The sequence below is a fragment of the Pteropus alecto genome, unplaced genomic scaffold (assembly GCF_000325575.1).
Source record: "Pteropus alecto unplaced genomic scaffold, ASM32557v1 scaffold79, whole genome shotgun sequence".
Lineage (NCBI taxonomy): Eukaryota > Metazoa > Chordata > Mammalia > Chiroptera > Pteropodidae > Pteropus > Pteropus alecto.
The window spans coordinates 19,393,712-19,408,530 of record NW_006494612.1 but is presented as its reverse complement, the minus strand read 5'-3'; the positions used below and the strand labels follow the sequence as shown (position 1 = coordinate 19,408,530).

Below are 14,819 nucleotides of genomic sequence, written 5' to 3'. Positions count from 1 at the left end.
GTACTCTAGGAGAGGAAGGGATAGAAGTTCCTGGCACCCATAGGCATTGACTTATGGTGTTAGCACTCTAAAATGTGAGTTACACAGTCAGGCTCAACTGTACCCTAGGTTGATATGTATGTTCAGAAGGGCTTATGCTACTCTCTTGTGTCTCATTTATTCTTCCTGCCTTTAGAGATACAGAGAGGACATGATCCCTAGTTCTACACTGATGAAACTGAAGATGTAGAGAGGTTAAGTGACTTATCTAAACTCACACATATAGGGAATTGAGGACAAAACACAATTTTTCTGTCTCACAGTTTTATTTTCTATCTGTATCAAACATTCAGGAAGACTAGGAAAATACGTGAGAAAGTTGAACATGCTGGGTGGGAAGAAGAACACTGCTCCAGCTCATGTAGTATAACTTTAAGTGGATAAGCTTTAGGTTTAAGTAAGTTAACATATTTGAAAATCTATATCAGAACAGCAAATAGATATATTTTTAAATATCATATCCAATTACACAGTAATTAAGTTGAGTCACATTGGTCAAAACCACCCATGAGAAACTTCATAAAGGAAGCCGGTGACAAATGCACTACCACCTGTGGAGAATGGTGACAGATAGTGGTATCATTGTAAAAAAAAAAATTCACAAAAATTAGTTCCACCCAGGACAGGCTACTGATAATGTTATGGATGAATATTAAATACTACATGATAGGAGCTATCTGTCTGGTTCAGTTTGGCTCTTCTTGTGTTTTATTAAATTCCCATCCCCATCTCTTAATCATGTTTCTTCTTCTTCACTATTATCTTGTCCTTTGAGTATTTGACAAATGCCTTCTTATTTATTATAACATATTGTACAACCTTCCTTTCATTCTCTATCTTTGATTTTCTAATTTTTACATCTTCTCACCTCTGGTCTACATTTTTTCTGGTGTTCCTTTGAAAATGATGTCTTATTCAGTACTTTGCATGTATTGCTCTTACCTTTGATTATCTTTTTTTTCTTTCCATTCAAGTTCACCCAAGTAGATTGTTTTTCTTTTTCTTTTTTCTTTCTTTCTTTTTTTTTTTTCTAGAGTATTTATATCTAGGTAGCATGCATTACCATTAGGCACATGCTAATTTACTTCTGAACAACGTAGCTGTTACTTTCTTGCTTTAGCTTGAGCAGTTCTCACTGTGCCTCTTGAAATCTGCACATAATTTTCTTGGTTGGATATTACTAGTGTCTTTCATTTTCTGCCTTCTTTATGTTAAAACTAGAATCTAATGGAGCAAATCTAACTACTGAATGGACAACATTGCTTAGATACTATCCACCTCTGCATTTGCAGACTTACATGATTTCCTGCTAAAATTAAATTTCAGATCTAGTCATTTATATAATATCCTCAAGGGTCATCTTCAAACACTCCCAGTTCTGTATATCAGAGTGTCAGTGAAGTACACCTCAGGCATGCTACTAGGACAGACACACAAGGAAAGACACAGGAAGCAACCGACTGACCCTGTAGAATGATAATAAGTCAGTTTCATGTGAAATTTTTCCCTAAATATTTCAGGTTTCTATTTTGAAAGTTCTGAACCAAAGAAATATGATTCGTCATACATTCTCTCTCTTTCTTGTGAAATATAATAGCAGAAATAAAAAAAATATATATTGTTGGTAACAAACCTATTAAAGCTATAAACAAGACATTGCAAATATATAATATTGTTGGCACTCATTTAAAAACTAATTTCATCATTTTAGAAATTGTTAATCTTTATTTAAATTTGATTTTCAAAAAATGTAAATGAAGCTAAATTGTTATTTTATGTACTTGAGTCTAATACATAACATTCCTCTCTTATATAATATAAATATTTAAGAGATTAAAAAAGCAAAATATTCAATTCAATGCAATTATACATATATGCCTGATTTTAGAACATTATTAGAGAAATTCGAAATCAGCGCTTATTTTGGTTTGTTCTACCTTTCATTTAGTTGCTCAAATGCTATTATTTAAATTACTCACACTTAGTTAATTACCTAATTGAATATTGACTGAACCCCTACTACGTGCATAATATTGGTGATACTTTGGCGAGAAAAAAAGACACACTTCCTACCCTTTGCAGCTCATGGTCTGGTAGGGCAGAGAGCTATTTGTCAAATAATCATGAAAATCAATTTATAATTACCAACTGAAAAAAAAAAAATATAGCGGTAGAAGACAATTGTAGAAGGAATCTCATCATACCTAATCACAGAAGGCTCTCATAAGACAGGCTTCTAGGAGCTAAGGTTTAAAAGGTGAAATGAGATTAACAGAAGTAAACAAGATGTAGGAGGAGGTGATTTCCTTCAAAGCTAAAGAAAACATGTGAGGAAAGACTGTGGTGAGATGAAGTAACTGAATGATAGTATGGCTGAGAGCAGTTGGCCAGGGGAGCAAGTGGTGGGCGATGTGGCCAAGGGGAGGATTTTGGCCTTTGTCCTCAGAGCAATGAGAAGTCAGGGGGAAGAATACAAGCACAGGAGTGACATATTGAAATTGGGAATAGCAAGAGTGCATTCTGATTACACTGTAGAGAACAGATTGACAGAAACACGAGTCAGTGCAGAGGGACTAGTTAGAAAGCTAATGAAGTTAAGCTGAAACTAAAGATTGGCTGAGAATCGCGGAGGTGAGATCTACACACAGAAGTGGAACCCAAGGCATTCGGTAATGGGTTGGATAAGTGGGAGCATGATGAGGAAGAATGAGATATCAAGGAAGATTTCTAAGATTCTAGCTGATATGTTCAATGCATCAGGGTTCAGGTGGCCAGACAATGAGTTGGGAGAGAGATGGGCTGGGGAGATAAGCTAGAATCAGAGTACAATGGGAGTACATCATGTATCATCCTGAACAAATGGAGAAACATTATAGAATCTGAAGGAAAATGACATGATCAAATCCGTAATTTAGAAAGTTTACTCTGACATAGGACTAATAATGTTTGGAGTTGAATAAGGCTTGGGCGGGGGGGTGGTTATAAAAGGGAACTGAATTGGGTTGGGGGTGATAAAAAAGATAGAGTGAAGGGCAACTCATTTATTTCTCTTCTGGGAGACTGGGTAAGCATTGAAGGATAAACTATTGAGGATTTCTGAATCATTAGCATATACATAGCAATTGAAGCCCCCCAAAAGAGTTCACAGAGTGAGAGGAGATATAGATAAGGCTGGACTCCAAGAAAATCAACTTTTAAGGGATGGGGAGAGGAAGAGGCTGAGAATGTAAGATCAGAGAATCAAGAGAAAAGCAGAGAGGAGAGGTTGTCAAGAAGGAAGGCAGTGTCAAAGTGTCAATTGCTACAGGGAATTCAAGTAAAATAAAGCTTCCATTGGATTTAGTGACCAACTTGTCACTTGGTTATTTTGTAGAAATAGTTTTAGTAGCAGGCTCAGAGTGGAAATCTATATTGCAGTGGAATAAGAAGTAAATGCAGACCTTCCTCTAGGTCTTTTAAAAAAAATTGGCTGTGAAACAAAAGGGAGCTGAGGGCAGTAGCTATAAAGGTATATGGAATTGTCATTGAAAATTATCTCAATATTTCACACATATTGTAGGATAGTTGAATATGCTAAATATGATTCCCATATTCAAGGCACTTATATTCCAGTGGGGAAATAAAATGACAATAAATCAAAGAGATATCTAATTATGTAATATTTTGCTTATATAATATTTACGCATTAACTAAATTATATAAAATATATGTTAAATGTTGATTTGGGGAATATTATTCTTTTAATCAAATACTATTAGAGTACTAGATTGCTCTATGGAAAAATGAGCACAAAATAGCCATTTGAAGGAGAGAGGAAGCTCCCACATCAGATGCAGGATGAGACTCGCCAAATGCTTTAACAAACTTAAAGAATGTATTAGTCATAGAGCAATCGGTCAGCCAACAAAGCAGAGAAAGGGGAACATCAAAATGTTTGTCTGTACCAGTGAAAGCACTTTCCAGAGGCAAGGGAGACAGAGCCATCAGATGATGAGATGGCTTCTCAACCTTGGCTGACATCAGAATCACTTGGAGAGCTGTTGAAAATCCCAGTGCTCATACTGCACCTCAGACCAATTATGTCACAACCTTTGGGGGTGAGACCTGGCACCAGTCTCTCAATTCCAATGTGCAGTATTAGTCTCCTAATGTGGCTAGGGATAATAGGGAGTAATGGCCACTGCATATCTCCTATGCTGGTCCAATTGCTGGATCATTTATGGCTGTGAGATAAATGTACTGGTGGTCTTCGCCTGATATTATTGGATATTTAAGTCATCTAGCCCTCTAGATATGATTCCATCTGTATCAATTCATCTTTTGATTATCACGCAGCTTGACCACAGAGAAAAAAAAGCATTGATAATGTTAATGAGTATTTAAGGTCTCTATTAGTTATATTTCTAATTATAAATATGGTAGGGACAAGGTTAATTAATAACTAAAGATTTTCATTTCTTCCCCATCCTCACTTTATCATGGAGATCTCTATTTTCAGCAGTCTTATTTCTATCCTTTTTGCATTATAAAATCTGAAGACCAGGCTGATAAAAATGGTATTAGAGTGTGGAAAAGGGGAGCAGGGAAGAGTAATTTTATAGTGGAAAAATCTGGCAAACAGTACTCAGTCAGGTAATCCAGATCGACATCAATAATATATTGATTGCCTGGGTTCTTAATATGATATGATAAAAATATACTTTACCTCTATGATCTTTCCTACAAAAACCTACCTCTATGATCTTTCCTACAAAAACCTATAAATCCATTCTAGACATAAGAAAAACTTGAGACAAACCCCAACTGAGAGACATTGTTCAAAATAAATGAACTTTTCAAAACTGTCAAAATGGTTAAAAACAAGGGAAGTCTGAGAAATCGTCACAGTCTAGGACACAAGAAGACATGATTGCTAAATGTAATATAGTATCCTGGATAAGATATTGGAATAATAAAAGGACATTAAAACTGAAGAAATCTAAGTGAAGCATAGTCTTTAGTTAATAATAATGAATCAGTATCAGTTCATCAATTCTGACAGTATCGGTTCATCAATTTTGACATTGACAGCAGGGGAAACTGGACATGGAGTGTATGGGAAATCTCTGTACTACATTTACAATTTTTCTGTCAATCTCAAACTATTCCAAAGTAAAAAGTTTAATAAAAAATAGTATTGGAATTAACTCAGATTGGATCATAGACCTAAATGTAGAATGTAAAACTATAAAGCTCCAAGATAACATAGGAGAAAATCTAGATGACCTTGGGCATGGCTTTTCTAGATATAACACCAAAGGCATGATCCATGAAAGAAATAATTGATAAGCTGGAATTTATTAAAATTAAAAACTCTGTACTGAGAAAGATACTGTTAAGAGAATGAAAAAGCAAACCACAGACTAGCAGAAGATATTTGCAAAAGTTATACCTGATGAAGGACTTATCCAAAATATACAAAGAACTCTTCGAACAATAATAAAAAATAAACAATCATTTTTAAAAAATGAGGAAAAAACTTGTCTTGGTTGATTCAGGCTGCTATAATTAAATAGCATATGCTTGGTGACTTATAAATAATAGAAATGTATTTCTCAGTTCTGGAGACTGGGAAGTGCAAGACCAAGTTCTGAGAAGCTTCAGTGTCTGGAAAGGACCCACTTCTTGGCTCATGGACAGTTTCATTTCCATTGTGTCCTCACAAAACAAGGACGGGGAAAAGGATGTCTCTTGAGTTCCTTTTACAAGGGTACTAATTCCATTCATGATGACTCCATCTTCATGACCTAATCACCTCCCAAAGGTGCTCACCTTCTAAAATCATCACCTTGGGGGGTAGAATTTCAACATAGGCATTTTGGAGGGGACACTAATATTCAGTCCATAGCAAGACCTGAAAAGACAACTCATCACAGAAGATATATCGATGGCAAATAAGCATATAAAAAGATGCTTAAAATTATGTTATTTGGAAAGTGTAAAATAAAATAATGATGAGATAACACTACACACCTATTAGAATGGTCAAAATTCAAAACACTGACGACACCAAATGCTGGTGAGGATGTGAAGCAATAGAAACTCTTATTCACTGCTGGTGGGAATGCAAAATAGTACAACCACTTTGGAAGACAGTTTAGTGATTTGTTATAAAACTAAACATACTCTTATTATATGGTCTAGCAATTGTGTTCTCAGTATTTACACAGATGAGTCGAAAGCTCATGTACTTGGATATTTACAGCCGTTTTATTTATATTGCCAAAACTTGAAAGCAACCAAGATGCCTTTCAATAGGTATACTGCTAAATAAATTGTGGTACATTCAGACAATGGAAAATATTATTCAATGCTAAAAAAGAAATAAGCTTTCAAGCCATGAAAAGATATGGTGGAAACTTAAATGTATCTTATTAAGAGAAAGAAGCCAATCTGAAAAGGCTACATTTTACATGGTTCCAGCTATATGATATTCTGGAAATGGCAAAACTATAGAGACTGGGGTTTCCAGGGGTTAGGGAGGAAAGAGGGAAGAATAGGTGGAATTTTAGGACAGTGAAACTATAATGGTGGAGACATGTCATTAAACATTTGTCAAAACCCATAGAACGTACAACACCAAGAGTAAACCCTAAAGTAAACTGTGGATTTTGATTTAATAATAATTTGTCAATGTAGTTTCATCTGTTGTAACAATTGTGCCACTCTGGTGAGGGATGTTGATAATGGAAAGGCTATGCTTGTGTAAAATCAGGGGGTATGTGTGAACTCTCAGTATTTTACAATCAATTTTGCTTTGAATCTTAAACTTCTTTAAAACGTAAAGGCTATTTTTAAAAATATAGTATGGGAGAGTCTGCTGGAAAGATGCAAGGATGAAGGCTAAAACATAATAAAGATCTGATTCTTTTAGTGATGTATTTCATGCATCTTTAGGCTCAGATCATTAGATTGTAATCAACTCAATGAGAGCAATGACTGTGTCTGTTTTGCTTATACTTCTATCCCTAGCATGTGTCATTCTGTCTTAGTGCCTAGAGCATAGTAGACCCTCAATAAATATCGATTAAATGAATGAATGAAATGCCACCTGTTCCATGGAATTTTTCCTAATTACCTTTATTTAACAAGATTGTTATTCCATATGTACACATTTATCAGGTACATATCTATTTTATTCCAGGTTCTATTATATACTTATAGTTGTCCCACACGCCTACATGCTTATGTACACAATACAAACACACAAACAGACAGACACACACACACACACACACACACACACACACACACACATACGATTTCAAGTTCCTTGAAGATGGAGACTGAGCATCATTTGTATCTTTCATCTGCCAGCACCTAGCTTGGGCTTTGTATGTGAACATTCATATGTATTTGTTGAATTGTTTACTCTACTGATTCATTTAAAATTTCTTACTTAGTTGTATTCAGATAACAAATACAAAATTATTAAATATTCAATTAATATGAGATAAATGTACTCATTACTCTAATGTCAATGTTTGGCAAGAAGCTCTATTTTGCATCTGTACATTCCACATTGCTAGTATAAGATTATGAAAAAGCGTTTAGTACGCTATTTGTAACACCAGAGCTATTGTTCAGCATTTATGTGTTCAGAAGCCCATTTGATTCCCCTGTAGAAATTTTCCTAAACCAGCAGCAGGTGAGGTGGAAACAGTACCAGGACAGTGGGAAGCTGGGCTCTGGGCTTGCTTAGGTCCCTGGATTTTGTAACTTACATGGCTATTAATAATTCACTTCGATGCCATGGCCTGCATTATCTCTTCTTTAAAAAAAATGGACTAGGTAATCTGTAAGAATTATTCTTTGTCATTTAACGCTTTTAGATAATCAAACTGAATCCCTAAATTACAGGCAGGTTCTTCTCTTCATGCATTATTCTGGCCACAAGATGGCAGACTTTATGTTGTTTTCTTCATTCTCTACCAACAAAAAGAACCTTAACCCTCTTACAGTTTTGAAAATTTAAAACTCCCAATTCTTTAAAAAGTCTGATAAATGCAATATGGACTTTTCATTTGGATTCTAAAAGTGTCTTAAATGCTTTGAGTTTTCACAATAAAGAAGGTTTCCTCTTGTGTGGGAATACTGATTTAGACTATTGCTATACACATGTAAAAATTCCACGATGAGTTCAAAGAGACAAGTATTTTCATTTGTTTTCATTTTTCCTTACATAGTCAAAGGCAGTGCTTTAGAAATTCAAAGTTGATTAAAAAAAAAAAGAACTTTAACATGGAAGTTACTGGAGTTTTCAAAATATACTGTCATTCTGATATTTTTAGCCATTGTTCTTGACACTTCTTAAATATTCCAACTTTTTTTGTGCTACTGGGTTCTCAGATTTTATTTGAGGCAGAAGTAGCAAATCAAAAATACATCTATTTCATGCACCAAAATGGGAATTTGAAAGAACAAGATTTGCATTTCAGAAATTTGAAGTAATTTTTCTTAATTTACATGATCTATCTACTTTAAGAAGATTTATGATTTTGCCAACTTACCCTGGTTAGAAGCTCATTCATTTCTGTCACGAGTGTATTCAAGTTGCCCTCTGCCAACTGAATGAGCCTCTCTGGGGCCCTCTGAGGTGAGAGCAAGTGCTGAAAAATATTTCATTCATTTATACATTTTAGTAAATAGTTTTGTAGTGATCATAAGCTTGAACATTTAACAAAACATATTTTCCCCTTATATACAAAAAACTTAGGCTTATCACCCTTAAAGAAAAAGAAAACAAACCATTTCAATTGGGCACATATACACAAAACAGTATGTGGAATATTCTGGCAAATAATACAAATTGCAGTAATTTATTGAGAAATTACTATGTGCCAGGAGTTTTTGTTTTGTTTTTTCACTTAATTTTTATGACAGTTCTATGAGGTAAATATTATTCTATTTTGTGTATGAGGAAACCGGCTTCAAGAGAGTTGAAAACTTACACATGATCACATAGCCAATAAGAAATGGAGTCCTATGAACGCTGATTCTTTAAGCCTCCCATTTCAATCAACAAAGATATCATTTACAGGTTAAAAAGAGGATGGCAGTCCTTGACAGAGGGAACTGACCACGCATTATCTAACTGGCCTGACCTCATTGCTGGTAGGAGCTGGCCTGGCACTCACAGATAGGCCATTTTCTTCTCCTATTAACTATAATCAATCTCATAAAACACTAACATTAGACAGGGTCAGTCTGTGACAGTGACGAATGAAACAAAATGAGACCACTCCATAATCTTGTCTAAGCACCGACAAAACCATAGTCTCTGTGCAGACCACAAAAATACCCAAATCCCATTTCCTGGCTAATATGCATGACCACTGTATCCTTCCTAATCATAGCTTTAACCTCCCTTTGTTCTTCCCTCCTTCTAGATAAACTTCATTGGAATACTAAATTACGGAATTACTCCCACTTCCTAATAGCACTCAATCCAGCACGAACTCCTACTTCTTTGAACCTGCCCCAAATTGCCCAGCACAAATGCAAATACTAATAAGTTATTCCTAATGCTCTCTATTGAGACACCCCAAATTCCCATTGTGTGCAGTGTCCCTTGTTGCAAAAAGTTAATAAACCCCATTTTGTTCTATCACATGTGTGTTCCTGGTGGTCTCTGGCTAGATCCCAGGGAGCATTGATACAGTTAGAGAAACTGAACAAAAGAGGTAAATAACTTGCATAAGGTTTTATAATATCAAAATGGAATACCAGGTATGCAGATATTAAATGAAGTATGGAAGAACTCAAACACAGAATCAAGAAAGACTGAAATTTAAGAAAAATCAAAGTCATTTTGACCAACACCCAGCCATAAGGAAGTAGGTAATTGAAACTCCTGGCTTAGATAGTGACCACAGATCAGAACCATCCCAGTATGGCCCCTCAGCACTCCATCCATTGCTTAAGTATTATTGTTATTTTTAAAAATTATGTCCTACTGAAGTATGCGCTTTCAGAGTTTGTCTTTCTTTATATTCTCCCTGTGTATAAGGAAAGTAATTGGTCATCATCTTCTTTATTAAAACTCTTCCCATTCCTTAATATTGGGCCTACAAGGTAAACTCAGAATTCTCTGCCTGGCTTTCAAGGCTGTCCTTCGTGTCTCCCTGCCCTACTCGAGTCTCAAGCTTTATCTTTCACTAGCAGGCCTGACTTCTAATGTCTGCCAGATAGGCCTTGCTAATTCACACCTTTGCCTCTGCTCATGTGGCCGTCTTAGATTTGGTGGCAAGGGTATGTATAGGCCTGGGGACAGGGAGACCTTGCCACTGGAGGACTGAATCTTCCCAGACAAGTTATTTTCTCTCTCTGAGCTTTGCAAAGGTGATTTCATTCTCACAGGCCCTAAAGTAATATTGCCTCTATTCAAATCCCGGCTCTACACCTAGTGGCCATGTGACCCTGTGTCTCACATGTTAACTTCTCTGTGCCTCATTTTCCCTACTAAGATGATACATTACTCATGTCCTACTTCTTGGAGTTTATTTTAAGATTTATATATGACAATTCATGTAAGAGTGGTCAATTGCCTAACACAAAGATATTTGTCAATAAATATTAGTTATTCTTACTATCATTATTATTGGTTTCTTCTTCTGTTAAATAGGAATGATAATACTTTAAAGGCCAGGGTCCAAATTAAAGAATATATTCCGTATATTCTTCTGGTGCCTAGTGAATCAATCTTAGATTTCTTTCTCCAGTCCCCACCAATATTTCTCTGCATATTAAATTTATGTCTATCTTTCAAATTCCAATACAAATTATACTCTCATTAATAATGCATTCCATAATTACTCTGATTCTTACCCATTTCTCCAATCCCTGTATTTTATTTTATGTCAAATTTTTATAAGGCACATGGTAATTATGTACTTTTGCTAAATGTTGAATTATATTGTTTAATTATTTTTTTAAACCATAGACTTTGAGCTTCTTGAGGGTAATGACCACATTATAGGAGTCATGAAACCCCTAGGGAGCCAAGAGCCTCCCAGAACTTCTCAATAAATATTTGATAATTGACTGATAGTGTTTATGCAGTTATCTTTCATCTTTTTCATCAGATGAACCCCAATTTCCTTAACATTTCTTCCTATCCCATTAAAAGCTTTAACAATGTTTTAGAATAGTACTTCTCAAATTAGTTCTTATTCAAGTACTTTCAAAGGTCTACTTATTCTCTTGCACAAAATTTTAATTTTATGTTTTCATTTTGCCAAGGAACTGAAATGTTAACGGAAGCATTTCTGGAACCCAGGCTGAGCACCTGAGAGATGGAAAGACCACCTGATCTCAGCACCTACATTTGCATGTATGTTTTATTATATGGTAGATTGAGGACATGAATCATTTGAACTTGTGGAGTGATGCCAAATGTCATTTTGGGACCCTTACAAGGGGCTCTCTGGTTCAAGCTGTGGAAAGGTAGGAGTTACCACATGTCATGTGCTGATGAAGGAACTGGCATGGAAGGAGTCTGTATCAGATTCTTGTTGCAAGCAGCAACTCGCTTTCAGCAAAAAACATGTTATTTTATATTAATGCTTTCAATTTTAATTTTTTAGGCTTTCATAAAAATTAATGTGTTTTGATTTTATAGAGCTATAAGTATAAGGAGTTCACCTGATTTTATGTTTGCACATATTTAAGTAACATAATGAAAATGATTTAGGCCAAACATGGGGAACATAGGCCTCTTTTCCTTAATAGCAACCTGTATATTATAGTACTGAAGTTTGAAAAACGCTGGTTAAGACAGCCTCTGAATTTCTCTAACAGGTGCTTGCCTTGATTTGGGGCAATGGAAAGAATATTTACCAATTATTATAGAAGCTTCTGTCATCTTTTCTCTGGTTCTCGCTATTACTGCTGCAACCTACCTTTAGTTCCTGAGTCATATTCTCAAGACCATACAGCATTTTATATGGAGCAGGCAGCGGGCCAGTGAGGTTGATGCCCGTGGCCATCTGCTCCAGGCGAGCCAAGTCACCGAGAAGAAGGCCCGTACATTCATCTCCACAAACTGTAAAAGGGAAATGATGGAGAATATTTACTTCTGCTGAGCATCCCAGGCAGATGTTCAAAGATTTCAGCTATGAAATATTTTATGGGCCAAGTATAATTCTATGAAAGATGATGCTACTAGTCAAATATTTAATGCTTTTGAATGAATGACAGCTGAAAAAAGATAAGAACAACAAAAGATCAGACACACCTGTCACCCCGAACCTGAAATATGGATGATGATACAAACTGAGGAATCAGAGAGTAGGAACAAATGGATTTTGAGGGAAACAAGTGTATTGCAAAAGTATTAAAGGAGAGGTAAGATGTGAAATGTAACGTTATAATGCCACCAAACTTCCCACGTGAGCAATCTAGAGGAAATCTGTAACTAGGGAATAAAACATGCTCCAGAGTCTAAATATGCATGCAAATGTACAACACTACATTAGACCGCACTGTGGAGTAGTTACAGCAATCGAGTCTTCACATGCTTCATGTATTACATATCCCCAAACTGTATAATTTCTTTAGCTTGATATTGAAATTTTTTTAAATCAAAAGAAATTTTTCTTTTATAATTTTTTCCTCATAATTAAATTCATTTACATATTTACTTATTTGTCAACACTTCCTCTTTAGCCTTTCAGCACATTTTCACCCATGATTGGATGAAGTCCCACAAATTCCTATTTTGATGATTAACTTATTGACTCTTGTAATTAAATAACTGCTAAGAGCCAGAAAAAAATTTCTTTAAATAGCCAAGAGTGCTAATGTTCCATCCATAACCTTTTCAGTGATTGGAAAGAGGAACTACTCAAATTTGGTGGTGGTGGAGTGGGGCTGGTTGAAGGAGAGAAAAAATGGATTGTTTCTTCATTCGTAAATTAATCTCATAAACAGCACAATTTCTAACAATACCTTGATTCTTTTGGAGGATTTTAAAAATATACATATTCAGTTTAAACTTAGTTCAAAGATTTCTTTTTACTCTGCTTCAAAGTAATGAGGTATAGCTTCTCCACGTCAAGAGCGTGTGCTGCCATATTCATGATATGCGGTCATGTACATAGTTTTAACTTCTAGCTTATGTTCTGCAGATAGAGGTATCAAAACTATGCATGTGTTAGAAGAGGAAAATACATAACAGAAAATATGGAGATTTGGAGCAGCTTTGGATCATGCCCAAAACTGTCAAGAATTCAATTAGTTCTCTAAACAGCATTCCTCTGAGCTGCCTAATGGAGAGAAAACCATTAACTGAAGCTTATAAACAAAGAGAAGCAGTACAGAGGTGATTTTTTGATAGGAAAGTAGTTAGAGGTGAGTTACAATATCCCTTCTCAGGAGTTAAACTGCTCCAGCAGGGCTTTTAATAAATCACATCCTTGGAGGTGACGCCTGCAACCGTAGAGCATCACATGCAGGGACTTCGCAAGCTCCTGACGCCATACAAGCTGAGCGAACAAAGGGGCTCTTTGGAGGCAGGAGCTGAAATCTGGAACTCGAGCTGCACCACTTCCTCTTCTTCTTCCCAGAATGAAAGAGGATTTGCTCTGCATGGAAACTGAGTGAAATGAGAGCACTGTGGCTTCACCCCCTCAGGTCGATGTGAGTGCTTGAGAAGCTTCAACAGACCTATCTACATGAAACAATTATAGAAAACACAACCCGGATTACAATCAGATGCCAAACTAACTGTCTAAATACCAAGACACATTCTGGATCTCAAACTTTTAGTGGGTTTCTGAGGACATTTTTTAATCACAGGACACTAGGCCATACCTCAGTGTGTCTGATTCAAGAGGTGATTGAATCACCAGATTTCTGATTCTCTGAGAATGTGCTTTTCTAACAAGCTCCCAGGCGAGTATTGATACTTCTGTTTGGTACACCACCTGACTGGTAGCATTGGCATCACTTGGGAATTTATTACAAATGCATAATCTTGGGCCCACCTTAGACCTAGTGAATCATAATCTACATTTTAGAAAGATTCCCATGTGATCTATGCATGTTAATGTTTGAAAAGCACTGTTTAAGGTCAGCTGTTCTCAATTTGGGAGTTAGAATCAAATGAGGATTTATAAAATACAAACATCCAGGTGCTTTCCCTTCCTCACCTCCAGAGAATCCAATTTGATGGGTCTATGGTAAGGCACAGGCATCCATATTTTTAAGATTCCAAATGATCTTATCATACAGACAGGGTTTAGAACCACTGAATCAGATAATACAGTTTAGAGATGCTTAGTCCTAAAGGGAGCAAGGGTTTGGAATATGTAATTTTGCTTGCTGTCTCCTCTGTCTAGAATATATCTCCCTCCACCTTCCCCCAAGCAGCTCCTGGATGTTTAGGTTAAATGCTCAAGAATTACTTCCTTAGAGAGGAAGGCCACGATGACTCTGCATTACTGTCCCCACCACTCACTACTGCATTCCCTTTTTGTCTTGTTACCCTAACACTCATACACATGTGGGCTATTTTACTACTTTATTTATATATTATTTTTCCTTCACCAAAGAAGGGACTTTAATCACCTTTGGTCACAGTACCTAGAAGATTGTCTTCTACAATAAATAGTTGTTCTATCTGTGATAAAAGAGCCAAAAATATTTTGGAGATTATCAGGGAGTCAGAAGGAAAGAACTGAGAGAGGAAAGGAGAGAGGGAGGTGGGGAGAAGGGAGAAGAACAAAAGTGAGAGGGAGAAC

At 36.0% G+C, this 14,819-nt stretch overlaps 1 protein-coding gene across 2 annotated transcripts in view; it reads right to left on the bottom strand.

The window, feature by feature from the left end:
• Window positions 1–14,819, bottom strand: part of LAMA2 (laminin subunit alpha 2) — a 493,622-nt gene that overhangs the window by 108,357 nt on the left and 370,446 nt on the right. For both annotated transcript variants that reach the window (XM_006926157.1, XM_006926158.1), the window contains exons 33-34: window positions 11,979–12,121; window positions 8,589–8,687 (exon numbers count right to left, since the gene is read on the bottom strand). In XM_006926157.1, the coding sequence (XP_006926219.1) occupies window positions 8,589–8,687; window positions 11,979–12,121 (242 nt within the window). The remainder of the gene's footprint in view (window positions 1–8,588; window positions 8,688–11,978; window positions 12,122–14,819) is intronic.